The 19,633-nt window shown below is 43.5% G+C and overlaps 2 protein-coding genes across 2 annotated transcripts; both read left to right on the forward strand.

The window, feature by feature from the left end:
- The first annotated feature begins 1,005 nt into the window (after positions 1 to 1,005).
- On the forward strand, positions 1,006 to 16,567 carry LOC143545005 (uncharacterized). The gene is made up of 3 exons (XM_077036969.1): positions 1,006 to 1,319; positions 14,516 to 16,500; positions 16,560 to 16,567. The coding sequence occupies exons 1-3, from the start codon at positions 1,006 to 1,008 to the stop codon at positions 16,565 to 16,567; spliced, it is 2,307 nt and encodes a 768-aa protein (XP_076893084.1).
- A 12-nt stretch (positions 16,568 to 16,579) lies between these two features.
- Positions 16,580 to 19,353, forward strand: LOC143545016 (uncharacterized). The gene is made up of 6 exons (XM_077036976.1): positions 16,580 to 17,326; positions 17,637 to 17,711; positions 17,809 to 17,874; positions 17,955 to 18,044; positions 18,737 to 18,913; positions 19,318 to 19,353. The coding sequence occupies exons 1-6, from the start codon at positions 16,652 to 16,654 to the stop codon at positions 19,351 to 19,353; spliced, it is 1,119 nt and encodes a 372-aa protein (XP_076893091.1). The 5' UTR covers positions 16,580 to 16,651.
- The last annotated feature ends 280 nt before the right edge of the window (positions 19,354 to 19,633 follow it).

Consider the following 19,633-nt stretch of genomic DNA (forward strand, 5'->3'; position numbering starts at 1 on the left):
AACTTTAAAAGAACACGGACACCTAATCGAACAAATATTTATGTTCATGCTCGTTTATTTAAAAAGGGACATTTTTGTTCGTTTGTTTAAAATCTAAACGAACATAACTGAACAAAGATAAACGAAAATACATGAACAAATGTAAATGAACACAAACATAAACGAACTTAAATGAAAACAATTAAATGACACACAAATTAACAAATATAAAACCTTTAAGCAGATGACCTATCTAGATAATATTTAATTGTTTTATATTAATACATAAACGAACATAAATAAACAGACATAAACGAACATAAACGGACGTTCATGAACATAAACGAATGAACTAAACATGCGCTAATGTTCGTTCGTTTAATTAAATGAACACAAATTTTTTGTTCATGTTCGTTCGTTTATTAAATAAACGAACATAAATGAACTTCTCGTCGAACAGTTCACGAATAGTTCACTGAACGTTCGGTTCGTTTACAGGCCTAATGATTACTTCATCAATGGATCTTCGGCATTTGCTTCAACAACAGTTAATTAATATTTGTTACGTAAGAATCACTGATAGCATTAACAGATCAACAACTAATCTTTCACTGTCAAATCACAAGTAACCTCGACTATCCCTAACAGCTTTTTGTAACGAGCAATCGATAATTTTAAAGTAAATCAAAATAGCGCATTTCACACCAATCTAAAATATTCTACAAATAAATAAACAAAACTAGTTTCAATAAAAGAAAATTATAATATGTTGCTAATACAATAAAGAAATTAACTATCTGTCAATGATAAGTATGCAGTAATGACTAATGATGATTTAGAATCAATGATGATTCCATTCAAACTAAAACATATACCAAAAATAAAATTAAAAAAAGAATAAATAAAAAGTCATATTTCCAATCATACCCTTCTGTCTTTCTTCCACCTCCAAGTTGTCCTGTCTCTGCACAATTTCATTACCTCCAAAATCCCACAACAAAACATCATAAAAACAAAATTAAAAAAATGCCCATTTCTCCAATGGAGTCTCTCTCGCACTCCAAGAAACTGTCAACCCAAAATCCATACGACGGTGTTTTCACCAACCACCGTCGCAAATTCGTCGGGCCGTCACCAATTGACTACCGTGAAATCTTTGGTGGGTCTCAAAATTCTTCAATTCCGGTTCTTGATGTTTCAACATTGGGGACAAAGCATGATTCTTTGAGCTCCAATTTTGCCGATTCGAAGCCGTTGGATTATTCCAAGATTTTTGGCGGGTTTTGTGACGAAGGTGTTGCTGTTTCGTACCAAGACTTGTTTGGGCAACACAAATTGAGGTGGGTTTTTGATTTTATATATTATAAATGGGTTTTTTGTTTTATAAATTCTAAATGGGTATTTGATTTTATAAATGGGTTTTTAATTTTATAAATTCTAAATGGGTATTTAATTTTATAAATGGGTTTTTAATTTTATAAATTATAAATGGGTTTTTGATTTTATAAATGGGTTTTTAATTTTACAAATTATAAATGGGTATTTGATTTTATGAGTGGGTTTTGGATTTTGTAAATGGGGTTTTGAAAAAATTGTCTGTTTTTGTATAGTTCGATTGAAACAGAGTTTGCTTGATTTGTTCTTGATTTTGTTTGTTATATATGAACGGCAGTTTTGGCAATATTAATTTGTTCTTTATATACTAGTTTGTAGTTTATACTGTTTTCGACCCAAAACCTGTTTATTTCCGTGTTGTGTTTAGTTTTCGAGCATCCCAAATTTAAGTTGAAAGGTTCTGTTAGCTTAATTGTAATTTAAGTTTAGTTTAGCTAATTAAAGACAGCTTTTTTGGTTAAATTCCCTACGTTAAAAATATTGGTAGGAGTCTTCAGTTATGTGCAGAAGATTCAAATTTTTTATATATGGTGTTTTTATTATATTTGTTATCTTAGATATAAACTGTTCATGAAGGTATGCATAATTCTTGTATGATATTGTTGGATTTGTTGTATATGGACGGCAATTTTGGCAAATTAATGGGCTTTTATTGCTTTATATGCTATAGTTTTGAAGAGGTAGTTCCCAGCAGAGCCCAGTTGGACCCGCAAGACTCACCTTGAAGAGGGACGTTTGCGCAAGGACCAACTGGCTCCGCAGGACCCACTATGCTCAGAGATGAAGACCTTACGCGCAGTACGCCAGCTGTTCAAGCAGGGAAAGCCTCCCAATGGTGAAGTACCCCGCCTGTCCCCGCAGCTGCGGATACAAGCCATCAGGGAAGGCTACCCGCACTAATAGCAAGGCTACACGCACAAGGCACTAACTCAATAATTCAGTGTCACCTGAAGGAATGAGCAAGGCGGGAATACTCCCGCCCAAATGAGCCAGTCCGTATGCTTCTGGAAGATCTTTTGTACTATACCTGCCAAGGTATGGACAAAATAGACAAGATCTGACCAAAGCAGCCCATGAACCAATCACAGGGTGACAGCTCACCGACAAACAGTACGAGGAGCATGCTCTAGTACTGTTTGTCACTATTAGCCGCTGCCTATTCACCAACCCTTGTCGTGGCACGCACATAGCCTGCAGTTGGTGGAAAAGGAATAGTACACAGCCGGCCTGGTCACTATCAGCCGCTGCCTACCCACCAACCAGCATGGCACGTGCGTAGCCCGTAGTTGGTAGAACAGGAATATTATACAGCTGGCTGTACCTGCTTGGAAACCTACATTCGGCTATAAATACTCCAACACCTTGGAACGGTAGGATCATCTGGTATTTTACCTTCACTAGCTATTTCTCTCAATATACACTTATATTCAGAGCAATCTGGTCTGATTCTCACGCCGGAGGGTGGTCACAAGGAGGAACCCCCCCTTCTCAGTGACGAGCTCACGGTGTCTGTTTTGCAGGTCATCTGAAGAACATCCTTCTTTGCCGGACCTAACCCTCGTGGGAAACATTACTTAACCCCCAGATTACCCATAATCTACTCGGGGTCGATTAGTGTTTCTTCATTGGCGCCATCCGTGGGTAAAAGCTAGAACTAATTCAGTTTTTCAAAACTTCTGAAAAAATGGTTAACGTTACTCCGGTCCCAAGGCCAGTAAGTGACCAAGAAACCCCGGTAACCACAACCCCAGCTACTGGGGGGAACACCGGCGGTTACACAAATTTTACGAACACTACCCCGGTTACCCAAGCCGGGGCAAGTGCAGTAAACAATATTTCACTGGGGTTCACTGATGCCCAGTTGGAGAAACAGACGAGGCTCCCTCGCCAAACACTCGATCAAGTTAAGGCGTGGGCCGAAGCACGTCAGAAAGAATTCCAAGCTGAGTTGGATGAACGCTTGCGTTCACTCCAACAGGCTGACGAGTTCGGGAGCACTCGACAACAGCTCAACATGAACAGTGAGTGCGAGTATTCGGACGATGATCGGGAGGAATCCGACACTGACGCGAACCCTCGCCATAGGGCGAAAGGGAAGCGTAAAGAAACGGACTTCCAACCAAGGAGGAATTTCGGAGAAACCTTCAAACCAAGGAACGCGGGGGGAAACCCACGCGACTTCTCCAAAACCTTTAGACCAACTGCTGCAAATGCGGGAACATCCAAGTTTGCAAGGGACATTGCGGAAGCAATCGCCCCGAGAAGTGCCAAACAGATGTCCAACATCGGCACTTATGATGGTCTATCCGACCCAGACGATCACTTGAACAGATTCATAGCGGGGGCAACCGTCAGTAACTGGACGTAACCCACGTGGTGTTATATGTTCCAGATGACGCTGGTTGGAGCGGCCATGGCGTGGTTTGATCGTTTACCGGTCCACCACATCTATGATTGGGCGGACTTTCAACACAACACCTCAGTCAACAGAGGAAATATACTGAAGAGCAGTGGACGATCCTCAACTGCGTGAGAGAGGAAGATGAATCTTTACTAGACTTCATCACTCGCTTCAACTCCAAAAAGCTGAGTCTGGGCAGCATAAGTGAAGATCTTGTTCGCGCCGCTTTCATCCAGGGCGCCGAATACCCAGAGCTTATCCGCACGTATGCCATCCACATGGGATGCCATCATGACGGCGGCCAAGCGCTTTGCCGAGACGGAGAAGCAACTGGGTAGGGACCTTCCCCAGAGTACACATCTCTACACGCAGAGGACCAGAGAAAACAATGTTCGGATCGCCCGGCAGAACAAAAAGAGGAAGCTAGGTATTTGGCAGTCAAGGTTAAACTTTGACACCTCATCCAGCTTTCGCCCTCTTGTTGGCGGAAGGGATAACACGCACCCTTCAAGCCGAAAACACCGGTGGACGCCACTCACCAAAAGCGTCACGGAGATATTTGCCACCGAAAAACTCCCATGGCCAAAAGCTCCAATGATCCGACAACGACCTAATGCGGATCAGAGCAAATTCTGTGACTTCTACGGGACAAAGGGTCACAGTACAGAGGAGTGTACATCCTTGAAGGATATTGTTGAAACATTCGTCAAGGATGGAAGACTTGCACACCTTGTGGTATCAATCAAGAATGGAGGAAGGAATGATAACCGGTATAAAGGCAACGGACGAAAGCCCGTTGACATCAGCATCCACATGGTTCATGGCAACATCAGAGGAAGAAAAAGACGAACTACAGAACCATGCGAATGGAAGGAAGCTGAGGTGCGCTTCCCGCGAGTGCCAGGAGGACCCAGCAAGGAAGGCCCTATCGTCATCAAAAGCCAGCTGGGGCATTACATAACTTCCCGCACTCTTGCTGACAACGGCGCCTCGTCAACGGTTATATACAGGCAGTTCTTCGACAAGCTAGACGAAAAGAACGCCTGGAAACGGTTTACGCCTCAATGGAAGGGTTCGACGGCCGCACAAACACCCCCCTGGGTATCCTATCTCTCCCCGTCATTCTCACGGACGGGAAATACTCCCGCACAGAAGACGTGGACTTCGTCGTAATGAGGAATCCACATCACACATACGACATTCTCTTCGGGAGAGACGGGATGGCAAGATTCAACGCCGTGGTATCTTCAGTCCACGGCATGATGGGATGGCCAACTGCTGAGGGTGTAGCGATGATCACCGGTATCCCCCAGGTATGCATCGCATCCGTCTCAACTAAACCCAAACCAAAGATGGCTAAACCAACCATTACCGAACCAGAAAAATGGGCCCTCAATGGCAAATACCCTGACCAGGCTGTTACAATTGGCCCAACAATCGCTGATCCTATGTGCACCTTACTCAAACGCTTACTACAGAGAAACGCTGACATCTTCGCGTGGACACCAGCTGACATGACTGGTGTACCTCGAAGTAAAGCAGAGCATAAGCTCAAGTGTGACCCGGCTTTTACGCCAGTCATACAAAAGCGCAGAGTAATGGGGGCGGAACAGGCTAACGCGTGTAGAACCCAAGTCAAGGAACTCCTTGACGCGGGCATCGTACGCGTTAGTAGATATCAAACATGGGTTGCAAATCCCGTTATGGTACCGAAAGCTAACAAACAATGGCGCATGTGTATAGATTTCAAAGATTTAAACAAAGCATGCCCCAAAGATTGTTACCCGTTACCCGAAATTGACCTCAAAGTGGATTCATTAGCACCGTTTCGCCTTAAATGCTTCCTTGACGCATATAAGGGGTATCATCAAATCCACATGGCTGTAGATGATCAGGACAAAACCGCATTTCGGACGCCCGATGGCACATTTTGTTATCAAATGATGCCATTCGGACTTAAGAATGCAGGGTCCACATACCAACGCCTGATGGACAAAGAGTTTCATGCCCAAATTGGGAGAAACTTGGAAGTCTACATGGATGATTTGGTCATCAAAAGCCCTGAGCCAGAAGCGATGTTGAAAGACATCGAAGAAACTTTCAACACGCTCAGGAAGATAAACATGAAACTCAACCCGAGCAAGTGTTCCTTTGGGATGGAAGAAGGGAAGTTTTTGGGAGTCATTGTTACTAAAGATGGCTTCAGAGCGAACCCTAAAAAGGTCGAAGCCATTATCAAAATGGAATCACCTACTACCATCAAGCAAGCCCAGACACTGAATGGACGCCTAGTCGCACTTAACCGCTTTTTGTCAAACCATGCGGATAGGTCGTTCCCATTCGTGTCAACATTAAGAAACTGTTTAAAGAAAACGCACTTCCGCTGGACACCAGAAGCGGAAGCAGCTTTTCAGGAAATTCGGTCACGCTTGATCGAACTCCCAACGCTCACAGCACCAGAAGCGGGGGAGGAATTAATCATATATCTTTCTGCCACAGATAGAGCAACCGGGGCAGTCCTGCTAGTAGAGCGAAAAGGTATCCAGATGCCTATTTACTATGTTAGCCGTGTCCTAACAGACGTAGAAACCCGGTACTCCACCCTGGAAAAACTAGTCTTAGCACTTGTACAGGCTTCACGCAGGCTAAGACGATATTTCCAAGGTCACCCAATCACCATTCTCACCAACTTCAAACTTGCAAACGTTCTAGGCAAACCCGAGTTATCGGGACGTCTAGCCAAATGGGCAATTGAGTTGGGGGAATATGCGATAAAGTACAAGCCAAGACCAGCCATAAAAGGCCAGGTCCTGGCCGACTTTATTGCAGAAGTCCCCGCTTCGCAGGAGAAAGAGTGCCAGGAGGAGGCTCAACCCTCCCCAGCACAGGACATCAATGATGTCTGGCGACTCTACACTGATGGAGCAGCCAGCAACGAGGGTTCAGGCGCAGGGTTGAAACTAACCAACCCAGCAGGCCAAGAATACACTTACGCTATTCGACTGGATTTTCCAAGTACGAATAACGAAGCCGAGTATGAAGCATTCTTGGCCAGGCTGAGAATTGCGCGTAAAATGGGAGTGAAAAACTTGGAAGCCCACGTGGATTCCATGTTAGTAGCCAACCAAATAAACGGAACGTACACGGCCGTGAATGACACAATGGCCCTGTACCTCGCACAAGCAAAAACCCTTATGCGAGAGTTTAATGATTGTAAAGTCATACACGTCAAGCGTAGCGAAAACAAATCTGCGGATGCGTTAAGCAAGCTTGCATCATTAGCCTTCACCCATTTTGGAAAGGACATCCGCATTGAACTCCTTGAAGCACCATCAGTCCCGCACAAGGAAATTTGTGTCATCCAAACCGGCACAGAAACGTGGATGACACCGATAATAAATTACCTTGCAGCGGGTATACTACCAGAGTCAAAAACACAGGCAAGAAAAATACGTTGTAAAGCATTAAACTATCAACTCATCGATGACATCCTTTACAGACGTAACTTTCTTGGCCCACTCTTATAATGCGTGGACAACCAAGATGCTGACTACCTCCTAAGGGAAATACATGAAGGTATCTGTGGAGTACACGCAGGTCCACGCGCTGTTGTAGCTAAGTTAAACAACGCGGGATACTTTTGGCCGGGGATGCATACGGATGCGCTGGCATACATCAGAAAGTGTAGGTCTTGCCAGCTCTACGCACCCAACACGCATCGCCCGAAGAATGAACTTGTTCCAGTCACCTCTTCATGGCCATTTCAGAAGTGGGCCATCGATGTGACAGGCCCATTTCCTACAGCAGCAGGAAACGTTCAGTTCCTAGTGGTAGTCATCGACTACTTCACCAAGTGGATAGAAGCAAAACCCTTAGCCCAAACAACCGCAAAACATATTAAAAAATTTATTTGGGAATTTATTATTTGTCGTTTTGGACTTCCACAGACTTTGGTGAGTGATAACGGCACCAACTTTGCTGACAGGAAGCTACAAAAGTGGCTGGAAGAACTTCAAATCACCCACACCTTTACCTCAGTGGCACACCCGCAAGGTAACGGTGAGGTGGAAAGAGCAAATAAAAGCATCGTCGAAGGCATAAAGAAAAGACTCCTGGAACACAGATCCGGCTGGGTAGACGAAGTTTCACACGTCCTTTGGGCAAACAGAACGCTGAAAAAGGCCAGTACGGGAGAAACCCCGTTCAGCCTCACTTATGGCACTGAAGCCATGGTCCCAGTCGAAATTGGTTTGCCCTCACCAAGGGTCTTGATTCAGCCAGAAGACAATGATGCGAAAAGACGGTTAGACCTTATGCTAACCGAGGAACGCAGAGACTTAGCCGCAGCGCGTGAAGAAAACTACAAGCGACAAATGCAAAAGTACTACAACACGCGGGTAAAACTCTGCAACTTCAATGTAGGAGACTACATATTGCGTAACAACGAGGCTTCAAACCAAGAGCGCCCAGGAAAACTGGCACCGGTCTGGGAAGGACCGTACATTATCAAAGAAATTTTGGGAAAAGGCGCATACCGGCTCGAAAGGCTCGATGGCACTCCTATCCCAAGAACATGGAACGGAGCTCAATTACGCAAATGTTACATGTAGATCAATTCCAAACTTGTTAAGAAAAGGCCTAGAGCCACTTCTAATGGAAATGATTCTCCTTTCACATTGTGTTGATAACCTTACCTTTATACTTATGAACTTCCCACGCTGATATGCCGGTATTCACCGCATAAATATGGGAAGAAGTAAGTCGTTGCGTGTGGAAGGTGGCAAAACCCGCATAAACACATAAAACGGTAAAAATTTCTAAAGAAAACCTTCACGCAGGTCAGCTATAGGTGAAGTTTGGTCATCCCAATAAATGAAAGTGACGATCCTACCCGCACAATCATGATAGAGGAAACTGAACATTGACCTATTGGCAACCGCGCGTCGAAAGGTTAACTTATTCAAAACACTTAGAAAATTTCAAAGGAAAAGATGAGGAAAACTTCCACGCAGGTCAGATATAGGTAAAGTTTAGCCATCCTACTAAGTGAAAGTGACGGTCTTATCCGCACAATCACGAAAGAGGAAGCAAAACTTTAACTTATTATCTGCCACGTTGAGAAGTTAACTTATCTAAGTACTAAAGAAATTGCTAAGTTAAAACAAAATATGAGCGAAATAAACAAGGCAAGGCATTAACAAATAATTTTTATTCCATCAACATTCAAACATTACAAGAATTGCTGGGTACAGACCCGCATACAAGATTAGAAGTTTACAAACATAAAAATCTACTCTAATGGTGGAAAGGGATCTAAAGTATCAAGCTTCAGGACCACTCCCACTTTGACCCGCACCATCAGTAGAGTGTGGCGGTTCAAGGAAAGCTTTGAGGATAGCTAGTCCATCATCAGCAGCAGCAATCTCGTTTACCTTCTCCACCACCGGATGCGGGAAGACGGCATACTGATTCACTGCTTGGTCATACGCAGCTTCAGTATCCACATTGTAAAGAGGGAAGTTGGAAGGCGGAATGCCTTGTTCAACAAACCCTAGACCAAGCAGGAAGCCAGCCTTTTTCCCATCCTCATGAGAAGCGTTGAGGGCTGCGCTCATCGCATCGTCATATGATGTGTTCGTGAACACCCGATGCACAACCTAAAAAACAGAAGTATATCAAAAACTCTTCTAAGGAAAAGCGTAAAGAAATTGTGAAACTACGCATACCTGCGACAACGCTTCTCGAAGAAGCCATTCCTTGGTAACCAGAGCCTCCTGGAGTGCAGCTTGAGCTTTATTACGGGCGCGTTCGGCTTCGTTCTTTGTAAGGTTGGCAAGCAACACATCTTTGGCTGCAGCCTCTTCGACGCCCTTTAGTTTACGCTCAGTGTGGTCAAGCACCCCCCTCTGGTCCAGGATCTCTTGGAGCTTCTTGGCATCTTCCATGGCCAAGGCATCATGAGCCTGCTGGAGCCTCTCTAATTTGGCTTTAAGTTCCTCATTCTCGATGCGTAGAGGCTCAGCAGCAGCTTCAGCCTTGGTGGCCCTCTCTGTTGCGTTCCGTGCAGTTTCCTTAGCTAACCGAAGCTGTTCATTAATAGCTTGGGCGGCCTTGGAACGGGCCTCGAGACGAGCCTGAACGTCAACCTTAAGGGCCTTGAAGGCCTTCACCTTTTCCGCAGCAACGGCGGCAATCTTCGCATTCTCCTCCCGGATAGCCCGCGCCTGAGCCACTTCAAGGCTACGCGCCGTCTTTAACTTGTCGTTTTCACGACAAAGTAGCTCGACGCGCGGCTGCATCCGGGCGAGGAGGATTCGGAGCTCGTTGGACAGCCTACCTTCCTGGTAGCTGGCCATGGCCTCCCCCAGCGCACCGCTTGGGGCGGCGTGACGCGCCCATTCGACGCAATCCTCAGCAGTCCGGAGGGTCGTTCCCCGGCGGATCTTCCACCGAGGAGCGTACACATCGTTGGAATCACGAACTGCAATAAAACAAAAAACAGTTAAGAGAGAGAAATGATGAAAGGGATATAGGCCAAAATAACCCTACGCACCTGTAGGGTCGACAACAGGCCGATAGCCACCAAACCCATCACCTGAACCTAAGGGATATCCATCCAAAAGGTCAAGGAGACGGGAAGGAGGCAAGGATTGGCTAGACGCCCCAACCCCAAACGTACCTGAAGGACTGGCCGTAGTCGCAGGCGCCGGAGGAGGCATGGTGGAGGCTGCCGCGGTGGAAACCAACGGAGGTGAACTCACAACCGTGGCCGCGGCTGCGGAAGAACCCGCAAGAGAAATCACCGCCGACTCAGTGATGGATTCTGTGAAAATGGCACTGACGGCCGGCGGGGATAATGTTACAGCTGGAACAGTTGGCTTAACGGGATGAGCAACTGAACCAGTACTGCAAGCAGGCGTAGCCGCCTGGGTCATCGCCTCGGGTAGGTTGACCAAACCTATCTTCATGGGTCCAGAGCTGCTCCCTCCCGCTCCACTCTGGAATGCCGTAGCATCCACGCCTGCACGAAGACAAGATATATAAGTATAATAGCGGAAAGATATGAAGTTAAAGTTATGTACACTTACGGGTCTTTTTGAGCTTGAAGGTGCGAACAGGCGGGGACGAACCCGATGGAGCCGGCCTCTTCGTACCGGTCACCGTCGTCGTCCTGGGCTGCTCGGAGGTGACAGCCGTTTCAACCTCCGGAGCAGTGGTCTCAACACCACCTGGGTTCCCCGCAGCCTCTTCACTCTCGGTCTCCGACTCAGACCGGTTCACCTGGTCGGCGGTGGAGGCTACCTTCGCCTTGCCCTTCCCGCCAGCAGCCTTCTTCTTCCGCGCAAGAAAAGGACCATCTGCGGATTCCTCATCAGAAGATAACAAGATTAGAGGAATTCCGGCAGAGGTTTCAGCATTCAGAGGGCGAGGGTTAAATAGTCTTTTACCTGGCCGCGTGGCGCTCAGTATTTCGTGGCCTGGCGGGTAGGCCTCCACAAACCGATCCGCAGTCTGCGTAAGGATGGGCAACTCGTTCTCGTCAAGAGCGCGAGTACCCAACCGAGCGGGACCGTCAGCTTCCCGCGGATGCAGGAGGGACTGCAAGTCATTTCCCTCTGAAATAAAAAGAAAATCAGTTAGAAAAAACCTTAAATCAACAAAGAAGACGGAGCATACCGTAAGGGATAAAGTTCAAACCGTATTCAAGTACGATGGGAATCTGTGGCGCATCCGCCCCAGCATCCTTCCACACCCTGCTCATACCGAGCATCACCATCCCGGACTTTGGAAAGTGGTAAACCGGAGTCCGGATTCGGGAAATCTTGGAGAACCATTCCGCCTCCTGGTAGTTGGAGGCGTGAAGGCTGGGGAGAGCTCTCCCGTTCTTAAATGTCATCGCTATAGGGACGACACGGGCAGAGATGTAAAAGAACTCCCGCTTCCAAGACCGAAAACTGCGCTCGGTAGCGCAGATCTTCAAACCCTTGATCCGGGTGACCAGGGTGTACCAGCCTTGGATGCACCTCCAGGAGTAGAAGGTCATCAGACGGTCGACGTGGGGATCCACGCCAAGAATGAGGCACACCCACTCAAAATGGCGGATCTTGGCGATCGCCATTGGGTGTACCTCCGTCAGGTGCACACCGTGTCTATCCAGAACACGGTATACAAACTTCGTCAATGGGAACCTAAGATTCCCATAGACGAAGAAGGCGGCATATACCCCTATTTTGCCCTTGGGGGCATCGTACACCGTCTGGTGTGGCTCCGGAAACTCAGGCTCGAACGGCTCGAACATGAACTTCCGGACGATGTACCGGTAAAGCTCGATGAAGAGCACACTGCATTCGCCAGCAGTGCTCTTATCGTCCTTATCGGACGTAGACGTCGGGTTCTCGACATACAAGTCAGACTCCTCGACGATAGCTTCTGGATCATGAGTAGACGACATGTTTTGGAGGTAAAGAACGATTTCAGGAGAATACTCGACAGAAAGAGTATTCGCCGGAAATCGCTTAGAAGGAGAAGAGAAAAGTGAAAGTGTGGATTACCAAGGACCCTCTCCCCCTTTATATACTCATCGCAATGAATGCGATGAATTTAATGCGGAGGAGAGAGAAAAGAGCTGGTGCAATGAAACTATGACACGTGGAAAAAGCAAACTGGCAACAGCTGTTGACGGGACGCGCGCCGTAAAATCCGCACCCACGTGCCCAAAAAATTGCGCCCACGCGCCTGAAAAAGCGTCTGGAATGACCATGTACTGTCACGTCGCTATAACTTCCTGCACGTCCTGAAACTGTCAGAAGAAACCGTCGGACGACGTTTCAACAGTTTGGACTGTTCTTATCCTTTCACCAACTCTTCGAATTTCAAAAAGATTCAAAAAGATTCAAAAGTAAGCGGGACTATACCCCTTACCTTGGCAACCAAGTAACTATAAGACAGGTGCGAGTACAGTGTCAAGGCAAAACCCTTCACATACTTAGCACCCGCAGGGAATTGAAGCCAGGAATACCTTGGAAGTAAAGTAACTATAAGACGAGTGCGGGTACAGTGTCAAGGAGAAAACCTTCACATACCTAGCACTCCGCAGGGAATTGAAACCAAGAAGGATCTTCTGGGCCATGCTTGCGGAAACGGGAATAACATCCCCGCATAGCGGGAACGTCGAGAACTAGATTGTTTGAAGCTCCAAGATGGAATTGGTTGTTTTAACATAATTGATCACTATGTTCAAAACTACCAAAACCTCATGGAGAATCTACACAAGTGGAACTCAACGCTCCTGACTTGCGAGGAGGTTACACACCTACCAGCATCATACCCAAAGATCAAGCAGAAAAGTCGGGAATTTATGCGTGACATTAGGGAAACCGCGGGAAGAATCCCCACGGACAACCTTAAAACTAAATCCTTTTTAAAACCCCTTGATTAAGTCCAAAGTTCACCTCACTTATTAACAATTCATGAGAAGAATATTGGACTGGGGGGACTTGAAGAGGTAGGTCCCAGCAGAGCCCAGTTGGACCCGCAAGACTCACCTTGAAGAGGGACGTTTGCGCAAGGACCAACTGGCTCGCAGGACCCACCATGCTCAGAGATGAAGACCTTACGCGCAGTACGCCAGCTGTTCACGCAGGGAAAGCCTCCCAATGGTGAAGTACCCCGCCTGTCCCCGCAGCTGCGGATACAAGCCATCAGGGAAGGCTACCCGCACTAATAGCAAGGCTACACGCACAAGGCACTAACTCAATAATTCAGTGTCACCTGAAGGAATGAGCAAGGCGGGAATACTCCCGCCCAAATGAGCCAGTCCGTATGCTTCTGGAAGATCTTTTGTACTATACCTGCCAAGGTATGGACAAAATAGACAAGATCTGACCAAAGCAGCCCATGAACCAATCACAGGGTGACAGCTCACCGACAAACAGTACGAGGAGCATGCTCTAGTACTGTTTGTCACTATTAGCCGCTGCCTATTCACCAACCCTTGTCGTGGCACGCACATAGCCTGCAGTTGGTGGAAAAGGAATAGTACACAGCCGGCCTGGTCACTATCAGCCGCTGCCTACCCACCAACCAGCATGGCACGTGCGTAGCCCGTAGTTGGTAGAACAGGAATATTATACAGCTGGCTGTACCTGCTTGGAAATCTACCTTCGGCTATAAATACTCCAACACCTTGGAACGGTAGGATCATCTGGTATTTTACGTTCACTAGCTATTTCTCTCAATATACACTTATATTCAGAGCAATCTGGTCTGATTCTCACGCCGGAGGGTGGTCACAAGGAGGAACCCCCCCTTCTCAGTGACGAGCTCACAGTGTCTGTTTTGCAGGTCATTTGAAGAACATCCTTCTTTGCCGGACCTACCCCTCGTGGGAAACATTACTTAACCCCCAGATTACCCATAATCTACTCGGGGTCAATTAGTGTTTCTTCAAGTTTGTAGTTTAGTTTGGAATATGCAAAGTTTATGTTTTTTTTCAGTTCAGAAAATTAAATGATTTGAAATTAAAGGTTCTGTCAAGGTTGATTGAGGTTTAGCTTTATTATAATTTAACTTCAATTTTTTTAATCATGTTCTTTAGATATAATCTATTCATGAAGGTCTAATTCTTGTATGAAATAGTCATCTCAATATAGTTGGGAACTTTGATAATCTTTAGTTGGTTTAGTATCGCGTTTACTGATTACAAGTTTTAATCTTTTTGCTCTATTAATGTTGTTTTAGGACACATTCATCAAAAGCACCAAATGCACAAGATTCTGATAATCTATCTCATCAATCTCCTGATTCATTGAAGCAGTTTAACATGTCATATAACAAGATTAACTCAAAATCTAAAGATCGGTTAGATGCGACGAAACATGTTACTCAAGTACCTGCTGTAACTGGATTCACTTGTTTTGTTGAGGAATCCGTTATGGAAGCTAAGAAGCCGAATCCGTCAGTAGTTAATGTTAAATTTTCAAGAAATGTTGTTAGAAGAGAAAGTAATCATCTTGAATCAGTCTCTGATGAACCGGTTATAGAAGCCAAGAAGCCGAATCCGTCAACAGTTAATGTTAAATCTTCTAGAAAAGCGGTTGGAAAAGAAAGTAATAATCTTGAATCAGTCTTTGATGAACCGGTTATAGAAGCCAAGAAACCGAATCCGTCAGCAGTTAATGCTAAATCTTCTAGCAAGGCGGTCGGAAAAGAAAGTAATCATCTTGAATCAGTCGTTGATGAACCCGTTATGGAAGCCAAGAAGCCGAATCCGTCAGCAGTTAATGTTAAATCTTCTAGAAAGGCGGGCGGAAAAGAAAGCATTTATCTTGAATCAATCTTTGATGATAAAAAATCAAGAACATTTAATATTGATTTCGAAAATCATAAATATGATCAAAAGAGATCAAGAAATTTAGAGTCGAATAAATCGGATTCTGATGAGGGAGTTGATGTGAATTCAGATGCTTCGGCTGCATTAAGAAAAGCCATAGAAAAAGCACAAGAAAGTATACGGATTGCTAAAGAATCGGTTGGTAGAAAGAAGAATGGTCTTCGAAACTTTTCAAGTAAAAAATTTCAAAAAAGCTTGAAACCTGAAGGTGAATATTCATCACAAGCTTTTCAAGATGTGGATAGTAATCGTAAATATGGTGGTACGGGTGCTCTTCCAAATTTCATGGAAAGTGAGAAACTTTTTGTTGCAAAGAAGTTTATAGATGAAATAAGTGAGAAAATATCAGGATCGGTTAAAGATGGCAAATATAGAGATGATACCGTTGATAAAGAAACAAGCAAGATTGAGATTTCAGACTTTGTGAATAAAGATGAAGGTGGAGTCAACGTGGTCAAACCCTACGGTGACATCTTGGAAGATCAGATTTTTGTGAAAGAACTAGAATCAGAAGAGAAAGAGAAAGACACAAATGATAATGAGAATAGATTTAATGCATCCGTGGTGTTGCAAGAAAACGAGAAACAAAAAAATGTTTTTGAGCATGAAGAAGTTGAGAATGCCGAAAGTGAGAAACATGAGGTCAAAAGTGAGAGTGAACCCGAACATGATAAACAAGAGAATGTTCTTGAACATGAAGACAGTGAGTACGCTGAAAGTGAGAATCATGAGGAGATTCTAGAAGCTTTGAATGAGCTCGAACATGATAAACAAGAGAATGTTCTTGAACATGAAGACAGTGAGAATGCAGAAAGTGAGAAACATGAAGAGAATTTAGAAGCTTCTGAAGATGTCAAAAGTGAGAATGAATCTGGACGTGATAAACAAGAGAATGTTCTTGAACATGAAGACAATGAGTATGTCGAAAGTGAGAATCATGAGGAGATTCTAGAAGCTTCTGAATGGGCCAAAAGTGAGAATGAACCTGCGCACGACAGTCAAAATTCAAAAAGTGAGAAACACGAAGAGATTCTTGAAGCTTCTGAATGTGTCAAAAGTGAGAATGAATCTGGACATGATAAGCAAGAGAATGTTCTTGAACACGAAGACAGCGAGTTTGCAGAAAGTGAGAAACATGATGAGATTTTAGAAGCTTCTGAATGGGTGGAAAGTGAGAATGAATCCGAACATGACCAAAACTCTGAAGAAACTAATGAGATGTCAGATGATTTTTGTGAGATAGATGCAAAAGATAGTGTGCAAACATTTGTCAATAAGTTAGAAGAAAATGAAGTGAATCTTCATGATGATTGCGAGATAAAACAAGAAGATAGTGATATTAAGTTAGAAGTAAGTGAAGTGAATCTTCATGATGATTACGAGACAAAACAGGAAGCTAATCGCATGGTGGAAACAAAGGTGAAAGTTTGGATGAATCTTGTGATCGGCAATTTGATGAGAAATCTTCCAGTGATGATTATATTATGGAAGAAACTGATAATATAGATTATGTTCATAATGCAAGCAACAATGTTGAAATGAATGATATCAATGTAGAAACAACTCAAACCGCTTCTGATGACGAGGATGAATATGAAGTAAAATCAAAAGAAAAATATATTATTGACAATATGGAAGATCTTCGTTTAGATAGTGATGCACGGCCCGAATCATCTTCAGAGAGTAATATCCAACCACCCCATAAGGAAATACCTGACACCGAAAAGTCAAATGAAGTCAAAGATTCTCAAGAGCCCGAATCTAGACATAAAGAAGATGAAGTTGAGGAATCCAGGCCAAGTAAAGTATCCCAAGATGCCCATTTTAACAAGATTGATGAAGAAGCAACTGTTAAACGAAGGCAGTGGGAGAAAAACAGGTTAGCAGTTGAGCGAGCGGTCCGTGAAGCCCGTGAACGGGCCTTTGCGGAGGCCCGTGAGCGGGCTGAACGAGAACGGGCCGCTGTTGAAAAAGCTAAAGAGGAAGTTAGACAGAGAATGGTCGCTGAGGCCCACGAAAAGGTTTCTAAAGCTTCTGTTGAAAAAGCGACTTCAACAGATCGGGCTAAGCTTAGAGCTGAACGGGCTGCAGTAGAGCGAGCAACTTCAGAGGCCCGACAACGGGCATTAGAGAAGGCTATTTCTCAAAAGACTGCTTCGGTAAGTAGTGAAATGAAATTAATATGTTTCTTCATGTTTAAGTTATTACCTTTGTCGTCCTTGTTATGTTTCTCGGCTTCTCGCTGGTCACGTTTTTTTTCCTTTTATCCTTATTTTCGTTTATTTCTGGTCAAATTATTACCTTTATCATTCTCCTTATCGTTTCTTGCTGTTCAAGTTATTACCATTGTATTCTTATTATCGCTTCTCGCTGTTCAAGTTATTACCTTTATCGTTCTTAATATTGTTTTTTGTTATCGTTTCTTGATTTTCAAGTTATCACCTTTATGTTCTTATTACCGTTCTGCAGGATTTGAACCGTACTGAATCAGCTTTAAGAACTAAAGCAAAGTTAGAAAAACATAACAGGATCATGGAAAGGGCGGTAAGTATATATGTATATATATTTTTCATTATAGAATAATGGGTTTGTAAATACTAAAAAAATTTAACCACTTACTAATTTGGTGGTTTTATTTTAGGCTAAAGCGCTTGCAGAAAAAGAGAAACGAGATCGGCTTGCACAAAAGGAACAAGCTGAGAGAAATGTATTGCTAAATTGAATGATTACCATTTTAATATTTTTTTTATGTCTATATTTATATTTTTGTATCCAATTTTATATCAGCGCTTAGCTGAAAGTCTTGATGCTGATATTAAACGGTGGTCTAAGGGAAAAGAAGGAAACTTGCGAGCATTGCTTTCAACACTTCAATATGTAAGTAAAAGTCTTTAGATTAGAGGTGGCAAAACGAGCACTCGGGCAGGTTGGATAACGGGTCTAAACGGGCCGGGGTGGTCAGACCGACCAACAATGCCTTTTAATCCACTTTTTAGTATTTGTATTTATTAGTGTTAAATGTGTTAAAGGTGATTACAGCAAGGGTTAATATTTGTACATTAAAGTCCCTAAACTTAAAATGCACATAACTTTGCCTTTAAATAATGACTTGTTAATTCTTAAATTGGTCAAATTAAGATGCTGCAGTTTTTATTTTTTTTGCAAAAGTATACTAGTTAATAAGTCATTAGTTAAAAATAAATCACAATTGCGTTCATTTTAGACAAGTTTCGGACCCAAAAATTTGTTGAGTGACTTTTTCGTGTACTTCTTACAAATTGAGGGGCTTTAAATATCAAAACTAGGTTAAACAGCTTTCTCGTTAAAAAAAAGTATAGTGTTTTTTTATGATATTAGCCCTTACATAAACTAAATTATTAGAATAATTATCAAACTTCTTTAGATAAAGCGATTTTGGAGGTGTGCATTTGAATTTCTACATGTTGGACCGTAAGTACCTGTTAGAGATAAAACATATAACCCAAGTGAACCCGTTTACCCAAACGGGCTGAAATTGCTTCCTTTAACATCTCAGCCCATGATTTTAAACCAAATTCTTGAACTTGCAGATTCTTGGACCCGAAAGTGGTTGGCAACCCGTTACACTGACGGAGATCATAACCACAAGTGCGGTAAAGAAAGCTTATAGAAAAGCTACTCTTTGTGTTCATCCCGACAAGCTTCAACAACGAGGGGCAACTATTCAGCAAAAATATATATGTGAGAAGGTTTTTGATCTTTTGAAGGTATGTGATTAATCTTCCGGTCCACTTTCATTACAAAATGTACAGTTATTTAAAGAAAGCTTATAGAAAAGCTACTCTTTTTGTTACAAATGTATGATTATTTAATATGGGCGGATTGAGAAATGGGTCAATCCATGTTCAGGTTGAAACATGCCATTTTTATTATGGGCCGAAACTTTATAAAAGAAACTTATGCTCTAATTATTAATTCAAAAACATTATAATAACAGTAAAGATTTATAAATGGAACGTTTTAAAAGGTTGCATGCATTAAAATCGGCTTTGCAACTTTCGAACTGTCTGCTTTAACTTACTAGTTTGGCCCGTTTACATAAAAACTAATTAAATTACCCAAATCAAATCCCATTTGTTCGTTAACGAGTTGAAATTGTATGCATATGCAGGCGGCTTGGAACAGATTTAACTCTGAGGAGAGATAGCAGCCTCAAGGCCGCGGCGGTGGCTTAATATTTATTCAAGAATTGTAATTTGTTTAGTGATGAAGTGATTTATTAAACGACAAGGTAAAGTTTAGTGCAGTCTGGTATATGGTTTCTCATACATGGACTTGATGGTGTATATGAGAAGTCAATATACCAAGACTTTGTCACTAAACAATGTATTCATTTTCATAAAATATGTCATCTTTTTAGTTGTTTAACGGGCTTAACATTTTCTTCGAAATGCACATCCATATAAGTTCCTTTTGGCTTGGGTTAT

Source organism: Bidens hawaiensis, unplaced genomic scaffold, assembly GCF_021521415.1.
Source record: "Bidens hawaiensis isolate Kalapana, Puna unplaced genomic scaffold, B.hawaiensis_p1.1 tig00000904_1, whole genome shotgun sequence".
Taxonomy (NCBI): domain Eukaryota; kingdom Viridiplantae; phylum Streptophyta; class Magnoliopsida; order Asterales; family Asteraceae; genus Bidens; species Bidens hawaiensis.